The sequence below is a fragment of the Symsagittifera roscoffensis genome, chromosome 5 (assembly GCF_963678635.1).
Source record: "Symsagittifera roscoffensis chromosome 5, txSymRosc1.1, whole genome shotgun sequence".
Taxonomy (NCBI): domain Eukaryota; kingdom Metazoa; phylum Xenacoelomorpha; order Acoela; family Convolutidae; genus Symsagittifera; species Symsagittifera roscoffensis.
The window spans coordinates 38,850,125-38,871,257 of NC_087066.1; the positions used below are offsets into that span (position 1 = coordinate 38,850,125).

The following is a 21,133-nucleotide window of genomic DNA, read 5'->3' on the forward strand; positions in this document are numbered from 1 at the left end:
CCACACAAAGATCCAGATGTTTCATTCAAACTTCCATCGGAGCTCAAATACAAAGCGAGAACAAGCCCGATACAGAAAAGGAAAATTCTTGTATGAAATACGGAGGCATGTATATGAAAGGAAACCTCGTACTATGTCCGGCTAAATATGCACATTGTACAGCTTAAAACTTCCAGGGCCAATTTAAGAAAAATTGTAAATCTAAAAGAATGAACGTTAAAACTGTCGATACCTACAATTTTGTAAATAGCGATGTACAGTCTCCAATCCAGCAATCTATATATAACTCTTTAAATAGTCAGAACGAATTTTGTGGCGTAATCAAAGCATGGACAGAAGCTGGACTAAGCGACAATGAAGACTACTCAGTTTCAAATGTCACCACGATTTTTGATTCCGATGGAAAAGAACTGAAGAAATTGTTGAACATTGACTTAGGAAAGGAGAACCTAGTACAATTGAAAATCCAAATCAACTCAGCCAACCCAATTAGTTTCTTCAAGAAGAACGTAAACCACGAATTGAATATGAGAGACCTGTGTCAAAAAATACTACCAGTTAAACAAGCAACAAAGGACTTCTACTGCGGCTTTACAGACAACGCGATAAAAATAATTGGAAAGATAGAGCTTCCAATAAGATCCAACGGATAGACTCACGAATATGCACCAGTTTTTATATCGGGAGAACATGAACGGAATATATTAGGATACGACAATCTTCCGAAGGTGGTCATAGATGTTACACATAAGGCCTTACCGTATCTGAAATTGCACCTGTCATCAAGAAAGATTACGTCAAATTTACCGGTAAACAATTTAGACAATGTTAAACAAGATGGAAATATTATAGCACAAAAATTCAAGATCTAATTCGAAAGGATCGGGGAAAAAAGCAACCAAAAATTACGCGTTTCCATAGTCTCCTCAGACCAATAACACTAAAGAGGAGAAAAGTTCCCTGCAATAACTTCCGGCAGCAAAATTAGAAATACAAAGACTGATATCCGAAGTGCACATTAAAAAATTAGAAACCTGCGACGAAGACCATTTTCGAAATCCTATTGTGATAACAAAAAGACAAATATAACGAGAAAAGTGAAAACGAGAAAAGACAAATATATTAAATTGCCTCTCGCCTCAAACCTCATAAGCGAATGAACAAATATTCAAAAACAAATATCAGATGCCAATTATAAACGAATGGTATATGATGTAGCCGCCAAAATTGCCAAAGTTTTCGAAGGAGAAGTTTTATTCATCAACCTAGGTTTAACAAATGCATACAACCAGCTTACCTTAGACAATGCGACCAGTCATAGAACACAAAGATTTTTAACCGGTTTTTATGGACTTGGCGATATGCCGAACGAATTCCAGAGAGTCATGGATTCAACTATAGGCACAATTCCTTTCACAACATGTTATATAGACGACATCCTAATTGTATTCAAAGGATTTCTTAAAGAGCAAACAGACATAGTCAACCGAGTTTTGTCCAATCTGGACAATCAGAACTTCGCACAATTAAAGGGTTCAAATGTAAATTCTTTCAGAAAAAAATCGACTGGCTAGGTTTTAAAAGAAGTAACTCGGGAATTTCTCCATTGGGAAATAAAACTGTTGCTATTAAAAGTTTACCAATTCCCAAGAAATGTTAAGAAATTGAGGCCTTTTTTTGGCTCTATAAATCCTCCATGCCCTTTTCTGAACAAAAATTCAATCTTCAATTACATTTAACATTTGAAAAAACCAAAGATGAGATAATGAATTTCACGGAGAATACACATTTTGATGTCATGAGTAAATCAAGAGTGAAAACAGATGTCTCACGAAAGGGAAAAAATGCTTCCTTAGAACAACTCTATGGGGGTGATTGGAAAACAACCGCATTTGCAAAATACTAATGAAGCCAAATACTCAAAAAACGAATTAGAGCTCCTAGGAGGAGTATGGGCGGCGGAGCAATACAAAAACTACTTATACGGATCGGACTTCAAAGTTATTATCGATCATAAAGCTCTGTTATCAGCATTATCAAATAATCAAGGGAATAAGAGATACCATAGCAGACTAACACGCTGGTAGATTGACTACTTCCTTTTAATTTTACGGTAAGACATCTGACGGGAGAGGACATGGCTTTTATCTTGTCTCAATAATATTCCAAAAACCAACCCCAAATATCATTTCGACGAAGATATTGTAGAAGCATCTGTAAGGAAGATAAGAAAAGTAAATTCAATTCCGTCGGATATCATTACTCATCCAGTAAATAGTAACAAACTGATTGAACCCATTTCAGAACATTCCAATGATGCAATATTACATCATGAACTTAATTGCTCATTGATACAGTTTATTAGTTCCGCCATCAAGGTTTGTGACTTAAAGCATACGCGAACAGATATTTGCTCTTCAATTTTTTTCCCTTGGACTTTTCAAAGACAGATTTATCCAAAATCACTTCGTTTTTTCGTTCATCAATTAAAACTATAAAATTAAAAGTTCCAATGGATATAAATATTGTAAAAATAATTATAAGTGTAGATAATCAAATTGCAGTTAATCCTTATCCCTCAGGAGTACAAGTTTCATTCAGGAGAGAAAAACCCGAGCCAAAACACCTAACCCTGGCCAGTAAAGATAGAGAATTTCAGAATTTACCTGAAAACTTTCGGACATTAATTCCTTGTTCATCAACTAACTTTGGAACCTATTTTCATCAATACAATAAAAATTTTTATACTTTGAATGGTACTACCAATTTAAAATCTATGTATAGCAATCCGTTGTAAGTATAAAAATCTTTATTGTATTGATGAAAGTAGGTTCCAAATTTAGTTGATGAACAAGGAATTCATGTTCAAAAGTTTTCAGGTAAATTCAGAGATTCTCTATTTTTACTGGCCAAGGTTAGGTGTTTTGACTCGGGTTTTTCTACCCTGATTGAAACTTGTACTCCTGAGGGATAAGGATTAACTGCAATTTGATTATCTACACTTATAATTATTTTACAATGTTTATATCCATTGGAACTTTTAATTTTTCTGAACAAAAAAAACGAAGTGATTTTTGATAAATATGTCTTTTAAAAGTCCAAGGGAAAAAAATTGAAGAGCAAATATCTGTTCGCGTATGCCTTAAGTCACAAACCTTGATGGCGGAACTAATAAATTGTATCAATGAGCAATTAAGTTTATGATGTAATATTGCATCATTGGAATGTTCTGAATTGTGTTCAATCAGGTTGTTACTATTTACTGGATGAGTAATGATATCCGACGGAATTGAAATTACTTCACTCATTCAAACAGGCGCTCACTCATTCAAAAAGACGAAACGTGGAGCAAAAACTAAGACAAAAGTAGTAATGGTACCCTCGTGTTCTTCGCAAGCACTACACCCTATAGGAGAAAAACGCAAATATCAACCCAGACAAAGAAGAAAAAAAGACCGAAGCAGAACTCTAGTACACAACCAAAACGGAAGACCAAGAACTCACCTACAGATTATTCAGGGGAAGAAGAATCCTCTTTCTTATCTTTTCATCCTTCGGACTCGAGCGAGTGGGAGTGGACTATTGGAGAATTTCCTTCAAGAAATGTTGGTTGAGATCATTTCATTAGCAACATGGAACATACTAGAAAGCAAGGAGAGGGAAACAATCTAAAGATAAAAACTCAAACCCTAATTATATAATTGATTTATTAGACTTAGTTGAAGAAGAAAGAGTAACACTGCACGACACAGTTCCCGATTGCCCCACCTCAATAGTACCGGTTCTATCGACTGCAGCAAACATTCAAAGCACGTTCGAAACAGCCCCCAGACAAAGATCAATTCCGAAACCAGAAATGTCTGCATTGGAGATAACACAGTGTCAGGCGTTGACTACCACAGTAGAATTGGCACGGGACAGCGATTCAAACTTTCTTGTGTACGAAATCGAAAGTGACAACACAGGTGCCTACTTTAAAACATCACGTCCACGTAGAAATATCAGTTCCCCAAATTCTTATGGTAACCGGACATATATAAATTTTAAAGATTCAGCGAAACCACAGGAATCCTACCCAAACCCAGAGTTACTCGAATCCAGCGAAGCTAAGACGTGCCACTCAAGCTGAAAGACACCACACCATACCTTAGTAGCTGAAACAATCGAGACAATTTTTGATTCATTTGGAGACCCTCATCTGACAGTGGCTGAGACTGTGTATTCAAACATTGGTTCACTGGAAAGTCCAATGAATATACCAATCTGCGACGTTCAGTAGCTGACGAGGAGGAATTGTTAATTACTCTAGAACCGAGAGAAGACGGAGAAAGCCAAATCGACATCTAGAAGAGCCAATTAGAGTCACAAACAGAAGAGTTCATTAGAGCAAAGACCAGCGACAGAACTTTAATTTTAAAAACTTGATTCAAGCCTTATGTACGTTTATGATTTTACCTAGAGTTATTGATTTGAATAAGTAATCTCCATTGAAGTAGTCATTCAATTTTGATTCAAGACAAAACCTCATATCTATCCTTAAATTAGAATATTATTGGTTACAACTTTCGCTGACTATTTGTTAAGTTACCAACCGATATACCCTTTGGTCATATTAGATTAAGGTTTTTTATTTACTGTTGCTCTTTTTGCCCCAATTCGTAATCGTTAATTTGACCTAATTGCTCATTAGTTGGAATTTCTTAATTTTTGTTCTTTCGCCTGTTGTTTGGAGAAAAGATATGTGTGGTAATTTTAGATATAGTTAATTTGAATTTTCCTAGCGGGGGAAGTGTTGTGAAGTCTTTTTATATTAATAACTTGTTTGGTATATCTAACCTTTACCTTGATGCAGACGCACTCCTTCTGAGTGGAACCGTTCGCTCATTGTTCGTTTTTTATAGAAGACTTTTAATACAGTTTTATCATTTCGTGTTTTTTATATCTTAGTTAGTCAAGTTAGCGTTTTAGTGGGTAAACTAAATTTATCAATTTAAAAGTGAGCAAAGCTTGTCTCGAGTTTTTCAGTGTAGACTGCTATAAACTGTAGACTTACAAAAAATTTGAAGTTAAAGAATTAAAAAATTGTCAGCAAGTCGCATGTCATCTCCATGACTGAAATCTAATTGCCTAAGGAAAAAAATTGCCATCAAAAAAGTAAAATCTAAAAAAATATAATTACCAAAATAATTTGGCAATCACATGCCAGCAAACAAAATATTTTTTAACTAGTGCGTGCAAAGCTACCTTATTTCAACTTGGAAAAAAATAGTTCTTGTATGGTTTTTGGTTCCCACTTTTGAAAATGGGAAGGAACTCTGTTTTCGGGTGTGTTTTAGTTTTTTAACGTTTTTTTGTTGTTTTCGGTGAAAAATCAGGTACCGCAAACATTCATCAGACAAGGTCGAGTGGTGTATCTTTTTAAACCCTTCTAGTAGTTATCCAAACGACATTAAAGTTTTCAAAAACGTTTCCAGCGGTCAAGAAAAACCGTTTTTAAAGTTTTGATTTTTCTGTTATATATGAAAATTAGTAATTTAGGTTAAAAAAACTCTCTTTTTACTATAAAAATTTCATTTAACTTTTATCTGGCAAAAAATAGAATTTTTTTTAAAACAAAACTCTAAAAACTTTATCGTGTTGTTTATTTCTTTTTTGTCTTCGGTTCGTTTATGCCTAATTGATTAATTTTATACGAGTTCGTATATTTGTATCATTGCATGCGTAAAAAAAGACGCTTACATGAAGAAAAAAATTTTTTTTTCTTCTAAAAACGTGATCGGAACATTCTGTGCTACTTGCACAGCAATTGGCTATCCTCGTTTCAAACTTAATCGTTGATTGTTCTTCATCTTTTTTCATGATTTCGTTTCTAATTTATTTCCTTGAAAGATCTTCAAGCAACTCTATAATGAAAGAAATTTTATAAATTGCTTCACCTAATCGGGTTGATTTCCTTGAAACAAAAATGCTAGTCATATAATTCCACGAACTAAGTCTATGAAAAAATACCTGTCATAGAAATTTCAGATAATTTGCTAGAATGGTGTCATCGAAGTTTGACAGAACTTTTCTTCTGCTTTTGCATAAAAGTCGCTGCCTCGTCATAAGTTAAAAAAAATTGTTTTATGAAAACAACGCTCATCATACAATTTCCATATATGGAAATTGTAAGAATAGCATTGTTTTGATGGCGACAACAAAAAATGTTTTAAATTGTTTCAAATTACTCCGACACTTTTTCAAACGCAAAACGAATTTTTTTGTGTGCATACGTAGTTCTGGATATACACAAAAGTTTTTTTTCCGTTTGCCTGGATAACTTTTTCAAAAACTCTCAAAATGCCTAACTCTTTTCTATGACATGTGTTTATATGCTTTGAACGATGCCTGAATAATTAAAATTTTAAATGTTGAAATCGTTTACCAAAAAATTAAACGTTTGTCAAAAAGATAAATTTGACATTTTCAATATATCTTTCTCCATGACAAATCAGGTCATTTCCTACGTATTGTAATTGCAAGACCATCAAACAATTGGTGACTCTAAATTGGAGCAAATATGGTTTTTGTCACTTGTGTTTGGTTACGAACACAAACCATAACTTTGAAAGGAAACTAAATTATTTCAATCAAATTATTTTGAGAAGAAATATAAACTTCTCAAGGAAATTGAATAAAAGCAAAATTTCAGTCAAACAATTTCTTTATTTGCCGAAGTATGAAGACTCACTATTCATTGACATTTCATACTTTTTCTAAACTATTGAATTGTATAATTAGTGTATGACTAGCTTTTATCCATACATGAAAGTTTTGGTCAAACCGAGCGTTTTTCTATTGCTGTTTTTCGATCGTAACAAGGAGAGACTCCTCTTAAGTTATGTCAAACTTTAAAAAACTAGAAGTTTGTGTTGATTGAATATAGGTGGTTGGTTGTGTGCATATAAAGCAATGTGGAAACGATGTAATAAAATTTGAAATGATGATCATTGAGCGATCTTTTGCTGCTATTTTCTCTTTTTTTTACTGTTCTTGTCATCTTTCCGGTAATTTGATATAGTCTACGTGCCTCTGTTAACATGCATGCCAATTTCATGACCATCATAATCATCAGGCAGTTCTAAACCCCAAGCCCATCCGCACTGGATTTCCATGGATAATAATCGAATAGATTGTCATTTTCTAGTCAGTATCTCTAAAATTACAAAACTAATCGATTATAATCTATCATAAATGGATTATATTCTTAAAATTTTTCATATTGCCCTGTTTATACGCCCCGTTTCAATCTGCAATACTAACACTCTGGGTTTTCACATTAAAAAAATCGAACAAAAACATCTAACGCATTAAGGTTGCTATTAGTACTGCTTTCCTTAGTAGCACCTTTTGGATGACGGTGGGCACAATTTGTTCGGAATTTCACAGAAAATGGCAATTTTAAATGTAGAAAATCATTTCTTGAACTTAAATTTTTTGAGTGACTTGAATTTTTTTGCACTAATTAAAACAAAACGTAATATTAACATTGCTCCCATTGTTGTGAAGTTTGGCATGCATGACAATTATCAAATTCTAAATACATTTCATTTTATATCTATCCAATAATCCTTCTATATCTACTAAGGGATCGACGAACAAACAAATTAAAGAATTACTAAACAAAGCAGGGGCGGATTTAGGGGGAGACGCCCCTTCCCCCTCAAGGATTCGACCACCTGCCTACCCAAAACTTTCCTCCTTTGCATTGTTTTGAGATGTCTATTTTTGGCTGACTGACCCCAAACCTGACTGACCGCAAACCTTTGTCGCCAAATTATACTATTTCTAAGGGGGAGCTCGCGCCTAAAAACGCAATTTTTTGGCCAAAATTTTCCAAAAAAGCCTAAAAACGCCTTTTTAACCGTTTTTTTTTTAATATGCCTGCGGCCGCAGAAAATAAGGTCAAAATGGGGTCTTTATACTAATTTGGTCGAAAATCCAATTGGTTGACTTAAAAAAAGATCGACAAAAATTTCGAAAAAATCGACAAAAAATTGACAAAAATTTTAGAGGCCCCCCTCTAAAAATCCTAGATCTGCCCCTGAACCAAAGTAAATAAATGTTTGAAGTTGGCAAGGGAATAGTTGGCCAACAATCGAAAAAAAATTCAAAAATCGAGCGTTTTTCAGTTTCAATTATTGTCTGCAGATAGAAACAAGAAGAAAATACACCCAAGTAGTATTTATTTTTTTTCGGGAAGTTAAAAAAAGATGCAGATGCAGATGACTATACTGGAGAAAACTCTGAGCATGTTTACTTGACCACATAGTTCGATTTTTGAAATTAAATTGGAATGTGGGTGTAATTTGGTGGCGGCTAGGGGGAGCTAAGCAACAAGACAAAAGTTGCTTTTTTTCGACTCCCATACTCTGTACGCGATTATTTAAGTTTGCTATTATGGCTAAATACGTTATTATTATAATAAAAATGTTCAATTCTCCAACAAGCAAATTTTCAACACGAAAACAACTCCGCCACGTTATAAAGTTTTCAAGTTAATTTTTTAAACTTGAACCAAAAATTTTGAAGGGTTAGCAGGGGCGTATCTAAGATTTTCTCGAGAGGCGTGGGGGTCAAATTTTCAAATTCGAAATATTTTTGGCTTTTTTAGGTGGACCAAATTGGTTTTCTGAGCTATCCTAAATCACTCACTATAAAACCCCTAAGTTGACAAAATTTTCGGCGCCGCAGGCAAATTTTTGAAAAAATCAGGCCACAAAAGGCGTTTTAGGCCTTTTTTTAAAGAAAAATTTGACAAAAAATCGCATTTTTTTGGCGCGCACTCCGCCTCACAATTAGTATATTTTGTCGCCAAAGATGCCTTTAGAAACATTTTAGGGTCAATCAGCCAAAAATGGATGTCTCGAATTAGTACAAACACAATAGTCTACTGAAATTCAACCAGCATAATAATCGTGTGTTGTATACGAACTTGAAAGTGATGAAAGATGAAATGGGTAATTTTAAAGTTTCAAAAATTGGTCTTCACCTAAAATTTTGCTATTTTTCTAATAAACTAAGAAAGAATGAACTTTCTTAAGATTTCGGATTTTTTTTCAAGATGCAAAGGCGTAGCGCTTATGCACGGAGGTTTCCCACAACCTGTTGCTTCGGATAAACCCTTTATATCAGAATATATCAAGTTCCGAAAATCTAACTTTTTACACTCCCCCCTCCGGAAGCATAAAAAAGCGTAAAAATCTATGTTCTTGTAAAAACAATGCTTAACTAGTTCACCTAATCGATACAACATAAGCAAAAACAAAAATCAATTCAAGCCACGCAAACCAGCGAAAGAAAAAAAAATTACGAACAGTAAGTTTACAAATTACAAAAACAAATCTTGACTATTTCAGATACAATAGATTACTTAAGAGCCGAGCAAAATCTGTAGCAAGGCAACTAAGCCAACGAAACATAACCAGACACTCAACAGGTTGACAATTTTTCGAAACAGAATATTTCCCTTTTGAATAAAATGAAGTTTTGGCCTAGTTTGAACACAGGACCTTTACCACCTCAGGTGTGATTTTCGTCTCAAAAACCAAGGGTGCCTGAAGAGCTAATAAAAAACAAAAAATTTCAGTGATGCGCCAACTAAGCCGACAAAACATAATCAGCCTAACGATAGTCCGAAAATTTTTCCGAAAAGAGCTAATAAAAAACAAAAAATTTCAGTGATGCGCCAACTAAGCCGACAAAACAATCAGCCTAACGATAGTCCGAAAATTTTTTGAACTGAAAATTTTATCTTGAAAAACTTAAAACATTACTTCTTAAAAGAGCTGTTAGTAGTAACAGTAGACCGATATAATTTGCATTAGCATGTGCATGAAGTCTAGTGATTCAAGTGATTTTGTTAAACAAGTTGTTAACCTAAAAAAGCTTATATAAAAAAAATCAATTGTTTGACTTTTTCGGGGGCAATAATTTTCTTTGGAAAAAAAGATTGGGCATAGCCGCTCATGCAGTGGAGTTTCATGCAATTGAATCTTTTCAATCAGAACAAATTTTGATAAGCTGAGCGTAGTTTTTGAGAAAAGTAAAAAAAATTCGTACCAAAATCTGAAAAATCGAAAACAGGACTTTTCCGAGGACGATAACTTGTTGTGTTAAAAGACTTAGTGAAGCCGCTAACGCCGGGTAGCTTCAAATGACACGTTCTTTTGATTGAATCAAAAATTCAAATTTAGGAGGCTAATTTTGGAATCAATTATCGAATTCTCAGAGAGCCAAAACAATTTTTTTTGAATTTTTTTGTACTTTCGAGAACAAGCAATAAAAACATTTTTCGAGAACAAGCAATAAAAATACCATGTCAACCACAAGTATGACTGATAGTTCAATATAATTTAGATACCACCAAACTGTTTTGTTTTTCCTATTTAATTGAACAGGTGATAGAAAAATAGCTGTCTGATGAATAATTCAACAGTTGAAAAAATCTGAGAAAAAAAATTAGTGACCTTCAATATATCGAAACCGCTAAATGAAGAACTTTTTGGGGTCATCAGAACTAAAAAAAGGATTTGTGCTACTGCAATTAAGCTGCTGCAAAAATACGAAACACTAAGTCGATAGATTGAGTTTCAGACTAAAAACGTCAGTTGCAACTTATTACAAAAACTTATCGTTGTCAAAACTGTCTCACAACCAAAGGTATACCAGAAGCTGTACTTCTTGAGAAAAGTAACGCAATTTCATTGATGTCAAAAGCAGCTCATAAGGTAACGCATATCAGAAGCTGTACATCGTGAACACATTGATTAAAAACAGCAGCTTCAAAAATGTACAAAAACAGAAAAAGAAACAAGACTGCGCGTATCAGGGCGAAGCGCTGAATGTTCCGACTGCCCTTTAAGTTCTATGGAGTATGTTCATGGCCACTATCGGGATTCAGACTACCTTTTTCCGGTGGGCGCAAAGTAAATTGATGTATAAGTAAACTACCATATCAGTAAATTGATTTATGAAACAATTACGTAACAATTACTTAACAGATTGCGTCATAGCAAGTACTAACTGAGCTTAAACTAACGCATCAAGATACCAAATTAAAAGACTTTTCACAGGTAGACAGCCTACAGTATTTCAATTCCTTAGCAGCATAATTTAATATACAACAATATTGCGCTTAATTCCTCGCAAGTTCACAGGTCAACTAATAAAAACGTTGCTTCGAAATTTTTACTATATTTCGAGTTACTTATCTGGTCTGTTCCTTTTCAGGTTGCTGATACATCGGTTTACTGAGCTACCACTCAATTTTCACATTATAATGAGATAGTATTCTCACTGGCCAATCTATTATGCTGACTAAAGTAATTTACACATTTAAAAGTAAAGGCCCAAGCAGCAAGGAAAGCGTCTTAATTAAGCATAAGAGACACTTCCTGGTAAATCACTCAGCAAAAAAATTCAACCAGTGTTGAAGCTGAGTGTCAAAAAATGCAATAATCAGCGTCAAATAAGCGTTCACTATTATTAACTGAATGGCCCTTCAGCCGACAACACTAAGCCGTTGAGTCGAAAACAAAATAACCAAAAAAATTATTGTTTTCAACTTGATTTCGAATTATTGCTTTCAACTTGTTTTAAATTATTGTTTCAACTTCCAAGTTATAAAACTCAAAGACGCAACTATTTTACTCCACCTTCCTACTGAAACGTCTAGAAAATTTAAAAAAAAAACACATTTTTGCTCTTTAACCGACTGAATAAAAGATTTATAAAACAAAAGCTAAACACAAATTTTTCGTAGAGAAAAATGTTTTCATCAATCCCTTTTTGGTTCAAATTGCCCCGTTCAATGAAATATACTTTGTGGTAAGCGAGTAACAGAGCGCCCATTTGATACACTTTACGGCCTTTGTAAAAATTAGTATATACTTAACCTACTGAAAGAGATGCCTTGTTTTTCATGACAATTGAGCATGGATTTTGGAGTGATACTATACCATTGACAGATGAATAAACTCTTGTAACCTAAAAACGAAGAATTCGCCAAAAATAAATTTCAACAATAGAATCGATCATTTAAATTAGATTGTGCATTTGTCTGTTAATTAACATAATGTAAACAAAATACAAAACGGACATTCTTTGATTTCAAGGATAGAAATGGTAAAACAACTCAAATTAATTTAATACTACGCCAATTCTAACACAGGAATATAACTTTCACGATCTCATGACATGGAAATAAAGCTGCAATAATTCATGTTCAGAATTCACTGATAATTCGAAATCATCATCATGCTCCAAATTTAATTCAAATGCGCTTCGACTTTTTCTAAGGAACCTTTCGCACGTTTATATCTGAAAACATGCAAAATATCTTGCGCCAAACATATCAAAATCATCAAACAATACTTGGAAGAATATCAAAATAGTTTCGATAAATTTTGTACAAAAATAAACACTCTCCGTCCAAATATTAATTTCTGCTACTCGACGCCGATCATCTAAATGCAACCGAACAATTTTATTCGAAGACTTCAAATTTTGATTCGATCGTGCTGTAATTTTTGAGACATTTGCTCTACTGCACTAGCTGAGGTCCTGTTGAATAATCGTGAAAAGTTTTTGTCTTTATGTCAATCGTCCAAGATCTATTTGGAGAAATTAATTTACACTTTCAGCATTATGGTCCGAGTTTTTTAAACTCATTTTACATTGAATTTTGTGGAGACCATGCTATTAGCATGCGTGTCGATTAAAAACTTTGGCTATTTTGTTTTACGCCTGGATGCACACCCGATAAAAGCAATTACCGCATGTTAATATGCACACATGCTAATCGCTACGCCCCCGAATTCAGTTAGCTTAGTCTATTTGTAGATACTGGACAACAGCTTTGATTCCGTGTGCAATGTCTACGCAGCAGATGAATATCTGGTTGATGACTGTGACTATTAGCTCCTGATCTGTGTATGGTTCCAGCTCATCGAATGCAGATTTGCACTCTATTTGTAGTCTGTAGGAACTGTTGTCCATCAACTCCAGGGGAGATTTCACCACACTCCCATGAGCCTCCAAGTATTTCTGAAACACAAAGAACCAGGTCCAACAAATTGTGCGCTTGTGATAAACACGCAACCTTTTTCATTTACCACCCAGAGGCCAATCGAAGCTTTGCATCATTTGCGATACAACGCATGCGCAGGATTGCAAGTTAGCAAATAGAAAATGCCACGAAAATAAGAAAACTGAAAAAAAAAAAATGGAAAAACGAACAAAGCCAACAAACAGTTGGAAAAAAGTCAATGAACGCAAGCAGACACCAGTTGAGCCGAAAAAAAAATTAATTTCAAGTTATCTAAAAGCACAATGAACCAAAATGGATCAATATGAAAAGATTTTATTTCGCTGGGAAATCTGATTAAATTCCACTTTCGAAATTAGAAGTCAATCACGTTTTTCGTGACCTTTTTACTTTTGCTGTTCGATAGTGGAGTTTGCCTTCCTTTTAACAAAGGAATGAACTGAATTTAAAAATAAATCAAAAGTCAAACCGTGAAAAGTAAATTTGAGCCTGAACTAATTTTTAGAGTGAAAAAAAACGGAAAAAATCAACACGAACTATATAAAGGTCTGAGCTCTGTTCATCGACTCGTAATCACCTGGAGCTATCTTTAGGGAAAAAAATTACAACCACCCTGAACTCTCACCTGTGAAAATAAAGCGATGAACTCCGTGACTAGAGCCCTGATGTTGTCGGAGCAAGAGACGAAACAATCATGTCTCTGCTCTTGGCACGCTTGCCACATAATCTTAATTTTCCTCGTCAACTGCTCTGTTTTCTGCCTTACCAATGTAACTTCCACGTCTTCTGTGGGGGGCGGTGCATTTGGATTCGGGGTGGGGGGACTTGTCGGGTTGGGGCTGCCAAGGGGAGTGGGGGATGTTTTCGGGACGGCAGTCTTTTGTTGTTGAGTTTGAGAGGATGATGAGTTGCTAGATTGGGACTGGTTGCTATCTCCACTAGTACGACTGTTACTCTTAGTCGAATTGCTGAAACGAACTTGATAAATTAGATTCGCTTAGTTTTTTTTTGCATCCGTGAAAACAATTTTGCTCAAAATAACTTTTGTACATAAACGCAAATTAAAAACCCACCTCCCCCCTAAATAGACCAAGTTAAGATCTTCCGCCCAAGTTCGTCCTCCGGACGATCTTAACTCAGGGGCTATGTCATGACAAAAAAAACAATTAATCGCTCCCGAATTATAACTAACCAAGATCTTTTAAACTGTCTGAAACTGACTGATTTTCCAGCGTATTTCAAACGAAATTTTGAATAATGAATTCGGATTGGCTAATATAATTTATAACTTTCGGCTATTCAGTTCTTCTGGTATGACGATTCTTCTATCACTTCTTTTATTGGTAAAAACTTACATGAACCTAACAACTAGCTCTTCCTTTCTTTCATGCAGGACTATAATAAATAAGAAAGCAAGCGATACTTTAATTATGAAAACCATGTGAAAGGAAATCGTGCGTGTATGAAAAAGTGTCATTTGTAAAAGCATCATTTCTCATGAAGACAATATAAAAAAGACTGCTTGTATCAGGGCAAAGCCCTGAATGTTGAATGTTCCGACTGCCGTTCAAGGTCAATGGAGCAGTAATAACATGAAAACATTAATTGTACAATAATAAATTAATTTTTTTTTATTTGAGATTTTTATGTGAAAATCATCCCCCACACGCATTAAAGTATACAGTGATAAATTTCGCTCCTAGTTACAAATCAATTTTGGCAAATAAGCTTCCTTCAACTAATTTTGAATGATTTCTAAGACGGATTAAATCTCTGCTTACGCGTTAAAAGCGCCAAATATATTGCGCATTAATTGTCCCAAATTGGCGAAAATGGCAATCTTTAAACCCCCATAACTTTACGAAAAAGGATCACAGGTAAAATAACTTTTCAAGTTTAAGCTCAAGACAACAATACCTTTTGAACTATATTAAAGAATCCCGTCAAAAACGGCTAGTTAAAAAGTCGAAATTTGTCTGAAAAAAAAGCATAGAAATATGTTAAATCTTGAAAACTATTTTCTTCCCAATTGCAATTGGGTGGCCAATTCGTTATAAGATACGAAGTTCGAATATGCTTAACTGTTCAATTCTTTCTTTATAGTGGGTGGGGGTGGGGGGATTTTATACAAGGCACCGTAGGGGAGGAAATAGTTAACAAGATCCAATATGTTTATAATAAATGAGCAATTTACATTCAATATTGACATGTGCAAAATCTCACTTCAATCTTTTCAGCAAGGAAATTAGCAAACTTCCATGGCTTCTCCTGCTTTCAAAAGTGAACATTAATGAAGCTCCTGCTATGAAAATGACACGTTTCGCTGAGAAACAAATTTCTGTACTCAACCGTTTTTGTTACTCAACTGAATTTAGTACAAAACACGATGAATAAACAATTGTTTTAAGCACAGGCGAAGCAGTAGTTGTACCAAAAAAAAAAACAAAAAGGAAATTTTGGAACTGAACTACCAGCACCTTTAGAAGTTTTACAAGAAAATCGAATTAAGACTTCGCTCTACTTGCGAAATAACAAATACGGAGCATAACAAAAAAACGACGGAAATAGATTAAAGCCGCAGAAAAAATTTCAAAGATTTGAAAAAATCGATTTAACAATTTTCCTATTTTTATTCTCGATTTTGTCTTGAATTTTTTTCAAAACTAGAAGTCGATCACGTTCTCGTGACCTTTACACTTTTGCTGTTCGGACGCTTCCTTTCAACGCAGGAAATGAATCAAAACGCGAAAAAGTAAATTTGAGCCTGAAATTTTTAGACCGAAAAAACGGGAAAAAAATCAACACGACCTATTTAAGAGTCTTTTGAACGACTTTCATCGTATCTCAATAAATAGGCAGCTTTAAATGAGTCAATCAAGAAAAAGGCCAAAATATCCTTTTCACAAAAATTTACACTTTCGAGTTTATAGAATCACCTGAAAACTCCCAGAATTTCCAGACCGCTTTATGATTAAAAAAATACGAATAAATAACACATTTATACAATTTGCTACAAAATTTACTAGAGTTAAAATTGTTCACAAAAACGAGAGTTTTCAGATTGCGCTTAAAAACTTCAAAAGACTGCACACATCGAACATCTGGAGTTTTGTTCCAAACGGCAGCAGCAGAAAACATTGTTGGATATATTTCATTCTTCCTCGTACTTGTGGCAGTGAGTCACCGGTTCTTCCATAACGCAATATAGGCAATAACATGTTGCAGAGATAACTTCGCATGTGGTAATCTCGCAAATTTTGGAAAACTCGTCTAATGGAAAAAAATATACCAATTTATTAAGAAAACTAGATCGAACGATAAATTTTTTAATTCCGCTAAAACTAGTCTATTTATGAAACTAGAAATTATTCACAATTTTTTGCGTCATTTGAACGTTTGCTATTCAGAAGTTTATTTTGCTCTTCTTGAAGCAAACGATTTTGAAAATTTTGAAAAAGTAATGAAAAATCAAATCACGAAAAATCTGAGCGTGAGCAAGTGAAGGTCTTAGATTTTTTCCTTTTAAAAATAAGACCTATACAGAGGCGAGGCGGAGCTTCGCAACTCTTGCGCTACAATAAAAACACTGGATTACAAGATGTTGATTAGAAAAAAAACAAGTCGAATTTTTTGAAAAATTATTCTGAAAAAATTACTTGGAAAAAGTCGAAAAAACTATATCTTACAAACATGTGTCTTAGATGAGGCTTGTGGAAAGGTTACCAAGCATTGAGAATCAATGAACGAGCGGCAAATAAGGCACAAAACATTGAGCAGACCCTCGTTACGCCAACATCAAAAAATTAATTACTACCTCATATGAAACAACTTTTTTCTATTGATATTTTGAAAAAATTATCACAGAGGCGAAGCAGAGATTCGCAACACTTGCGATACAAAATAAAATATAAAATAATCTATCTCATACGAAAAATGAAATAATCAAATTATTTCTGTTGAAAAACTAGTCAGCTGAAAACTTCTTTTTGCAAATTTTTTAAAAACAATTATCCAAGATCTAAAAAAATCATGCTCCGCAAACTACATTCCTTTTTTCTAATAAGTAACAGATGAAAGTGAGAAAAAAGTGAAGTTTTAGTCAAAAAATCAGGATCCAAAAACTGATAATACAAAAGAAACTTTGCAAAAAAAATGAAACCAAACAAATCGCATGACCATAAGGTGTTATCAAACAGCACTGTGAACGGTATATTATAGATTAAAACCAAAAAGAAATAACAAAATTGAATACAAAACTATAAAAAAACAATTGCCACAGAAAAGAACTTCTAGAAAGCCTATAAAAACCTGAAATGAAATAAATACCTATTGAATTAATTGAATAAACTTAATCACATCGATATTATTAAATATGAAGTTAATACGCAACGGTAAGAGAGTTGAATCGCAACAAAAAAGATAACAAAAAAGACGCCCGAAGGAATAAACTTCAGCAAGAAAATTCAACATACTTGTATCTTGTGCATCACTCGCCACATACCTTCGAAGACAGAACAATCAAGTCAAAATTTCGACCAAAAACTTTACTGAAATTTTCAAATATTTTTAATTATCAAAATAATACGCTGTGCCACCACCTTGCAAGGATTTATTTAAAACTAAATTGCCTTAACCTACTCCAGACGCTAATACGGTTGAAAGCAATTGCACATGCTTATGGGCTCAAAAAAATAAATCAGAAAGCCAGCACCAAAAAAACTGATTAGGCAAAATTTTTTTTACAAACCAGTTTTTTTTAAATAAAATTTTGCCTTTTCAAACAGAAAACATTTCGCGTGTATAAAAAAACATAAACTCTATAAACGTTTTTCTAAACTAAATCCAAAAAGCAAAAGAAAAACTAGCAAAAACGTTTCTAAAATAAAACATCTGGCAAATAAGCCGACAAAATTGTGCCGAAATCCGTAAAAAGTACAAAATATATTTAAATCTGAAAACTTTTTTTCAGCTTTAGAACGGAAACTACTTAAAAGTGCCATTAAAAACGCAACTTGACTGTGAAGTGGAAATCCTCTAAAAAGGAGATGCTCTAGAGAATGAGATCTTCTAGAAGCGGAGATCCTATGAACAAAGTTGTTTACGGGAAAAAAATCTTGTACCCGATTGCAATACCTTGATGAATTAAGAAGTTGTTTTATTTGAGTTTTCAAGAAATTGAGCATGTTTGAGCAAAATTTGTAAAAGCTGTTTCTCGCAAGTGACATTAATGTCTACACTACGTTCATTGGCACTTAAGATTATTTTTCTTGATTCAATCAATTTTTGGCCTGATTGAACCTCGATGACTAATATACAGAAAGGTGGCAGCACTCACCGAAAAAAACGACCTCCAGATACAAAACATAGCCAACGGTTGTCATTTAGCAAATAAGTTGAATTTAACTTAAAAAATCAAGTCAAACAGCGAAAAATCAAATTTGAGCGTGAACCTATTGAACTTTTTCTCGAAAAAAAACTTTAAAAAAAAACTACATGTCTTAAAAGTCAATACTTTGTTCATTGATACTTAAAAGCTGCTGTTGAGGCAATTTTTTTTTCACGGAATCTGAACTTCGCCAGCTTAAAAAATGGCAAAAAGTAGTTTCAAAAATGATGCCTACGAGATTCAAAAATCCAGCCTCCAGATTAAGATCTTTTGTCTTGACTTTTGTGCTAATTACCGTTCTTGTTCCCTTCAAGACAACGGCAATTAATGAAGCGGATAAAACATCCTTACCATAAACTCCCGTGCACGCCACTGGATAAGTTGACTTAATTCCGTTGCACGCAAAAAAAGATGTAACAAAAACGACCGTCAAAAAGATTTATAAACTTCATTAAAACACTCACTTTTCATCAGTTGAATTGGAACTGTGAACGTTTGATGGTGGTGGAATGCCTTTTGGAGGCAGCTCGGGTGGTTTATTCACATCAAATTCCTGGTTCACTGATGCGAAGTGAGGCGGGGTAAATCTGGTGCATTTTTCGTCAATAGAGATCTCGCCTGAAGACTCGATCACCGAACCCTCAAGTTGACGTTGCCTTTTCACCTCCTCGTTGTTAGCATCTTCGCCTGATGATCTCGTCTCGTTGAATCCGCTATCACTTTCCTCCTTCCGAGATGATGACGTTGCCGTCTTCGGGATGTCGGCAGCGAGTTCACTCACTACGTCATACTCCTGGAAACACGTACTCGGCACGCTATACTCGTGCCCACTGTACTCCTGAATCGTCGCTGCTGAAGGTGTAAACGTCGGTTTTTTCACACTTTCCACAAATCCAGGTGTCGGTGTCTCGCGACGAGTGCTTCCCGTTGCTATCGAAGCTGGTCTCCCAGGTGTCTGGGATTCCAGAACCCTGTCTCCTTTGCCGCAAATGCAGTCCTGATTTGACTTTGACAGGAAATGGTTTCGTTCTACCAGTTCCAAAATCATGCGTTCCTGAGTTTTGATTCGCTCTTCTAAGTCTTTATTTGTGGTCTCCAGAACCTTAATTCGGTCCAAGGCCAGACGCAGTGTTTCACTGAACGAAGAGTCGGGGTTTACGCCAACTGGAGAACCAGCGGGGACGTCGTAGTTCAGATGGTTAGGTGGTCTCGGCGAAGATCCGCTCGTGTTGCCACTGATGTTGCTTCCCATTGTCTGTAAAAACAAAAAAATAATGAGGCTAAAACGTGATTGATTTGTAAATACACAACTGTAAATACACAACTTACAGAAAAAAAATATTAGTAATTACAATCATTTATTTCAGGTCAAACAAAATATTAAAATAACACCGCACGAAACGATATGAAAAATTTAATCATAATGCTGAAAGCGTAACGCGAACTATCTATGCGTGGCAAATTATCCCACACAACAAAATCGTTCCAAATTAAGTTGAGGCTAGCTAGTCGGTCGTTGTACTTTCGTACGACTCAAATTTGATCTTTGATATTGTTCAAAATATAAAAATTTTCAATATTTTCTTTTCCCAAAAACTATTCGATATGGTTTCAAGGGCAGTAGAAACACTCATGGCTTTGCCCTGATATACGTGCAGTCTTGTTCGTTCCTATTTCAACTTAAATCAGCTAAGTTGGGTAATGACTAAAATCTATCCAATTTATGAAATTATTCAGAATCATTTTTCCCCAAAATGTGGTACACATATTTAGGAACCATCTGCACGCGTTGTTTCATGATGCTAAATTGGCAACTAGGGAAACGGAATAGTAGCTACTGAAAACTTGAGATTTTTTCAAAAGAAAAAAAAATTTTTCAAAAAACTTTCAAATTTCAAAAAAATAGATGCCCTTAAAGCTCTTTGAATTTCCAGAACAATTTATGAAAAACTGGATCAATAGGTAAATTTTTTATTTTGCTGGGAAATCTGAAAATTAAATTCCACTTTCGAAACTAGAAGTTGATCAGGTTTTTCGTGAAACTTACTCTTGTTTGATAGTGGAGTTTGCCTTCCTTTTAACAAAGGAAAAAATCATTGCCTTCCGGAAAAAAAATTATTGCGACCTATATAAGAATCTGAACTACGTTCATCGGCTCTTAAAGCATCAACTGTGTTAACTGACTGCAAATCAAATGTCAACACATGGTATCATCGTGCAATGCGGCCTCCTGATTCAAAAGTGCCACCAAAAGTAGCATTTTTATTTAGTACTTCGATTGAAAAAGTTGCGTAGCATTATCACACTACACTCCGCTTGTATAAATAAGCTAAGTCGTAAAAAACATAAAATTGATAAAAAAAATTAAGTATAAGTATTTTTGACTTACTTCCATCGGCTCATATTCAGTTTTTATCGAAGTTACGCTTGTTACTTTTAGTTTTGGTGGTTTTGGTTTTGGTTTTGATTTTTTCGACTTTCTCCGACGAGATTCCGGTTTTCGTAAGAAAATGTCGTGATTATGCTGCTGACGCGTCTCCACTAGTCTGTCTTGCTCAGTGATAGCGACAGCTCTGCACTTGTGCGACTGGTACTTGGAACAGTTCCAACTAATGGTTGTTTTGTTTTTCCGCTTCAGGTAAAACTCATAACCATCAACA

General features: G+C 34.5%; 1 protein-coding gene across 1 annotated transcript in view; it reads right to left on the minus strand.

Annotated features, from left to right (window-relative positions):
- Positions 1-12,038: 12,038 nt before the first annotated feature.
- Positions 12,039-21,133, minus strand: part of LOC134845816 (ARF GTPase-activating protein GIT2-like) — a 28,848-nt gene continuing 19,753 nt past the window's right edge. The window contains exons 12-14 of the mRNA XM_063862898.1: positions 18,938-19,728; positions 13,713-14,055; positions 12,039-13,086 (exon numbers count right to left, since the gene is read on the minus strand). Of these exons, the coding sequence (XP_063718968.1) occupies positions 12,868-13,086; positions 13,713-14,055; positions 18,938-19,728 (1,353 nt within the window). The 3' untranslated portion in view covers positions 12,039-12,867. The remainder of the gene's footprint in view (positions 13,087-13,712; positions 14,056-18,937; positions 19,729-21,133) is intronic.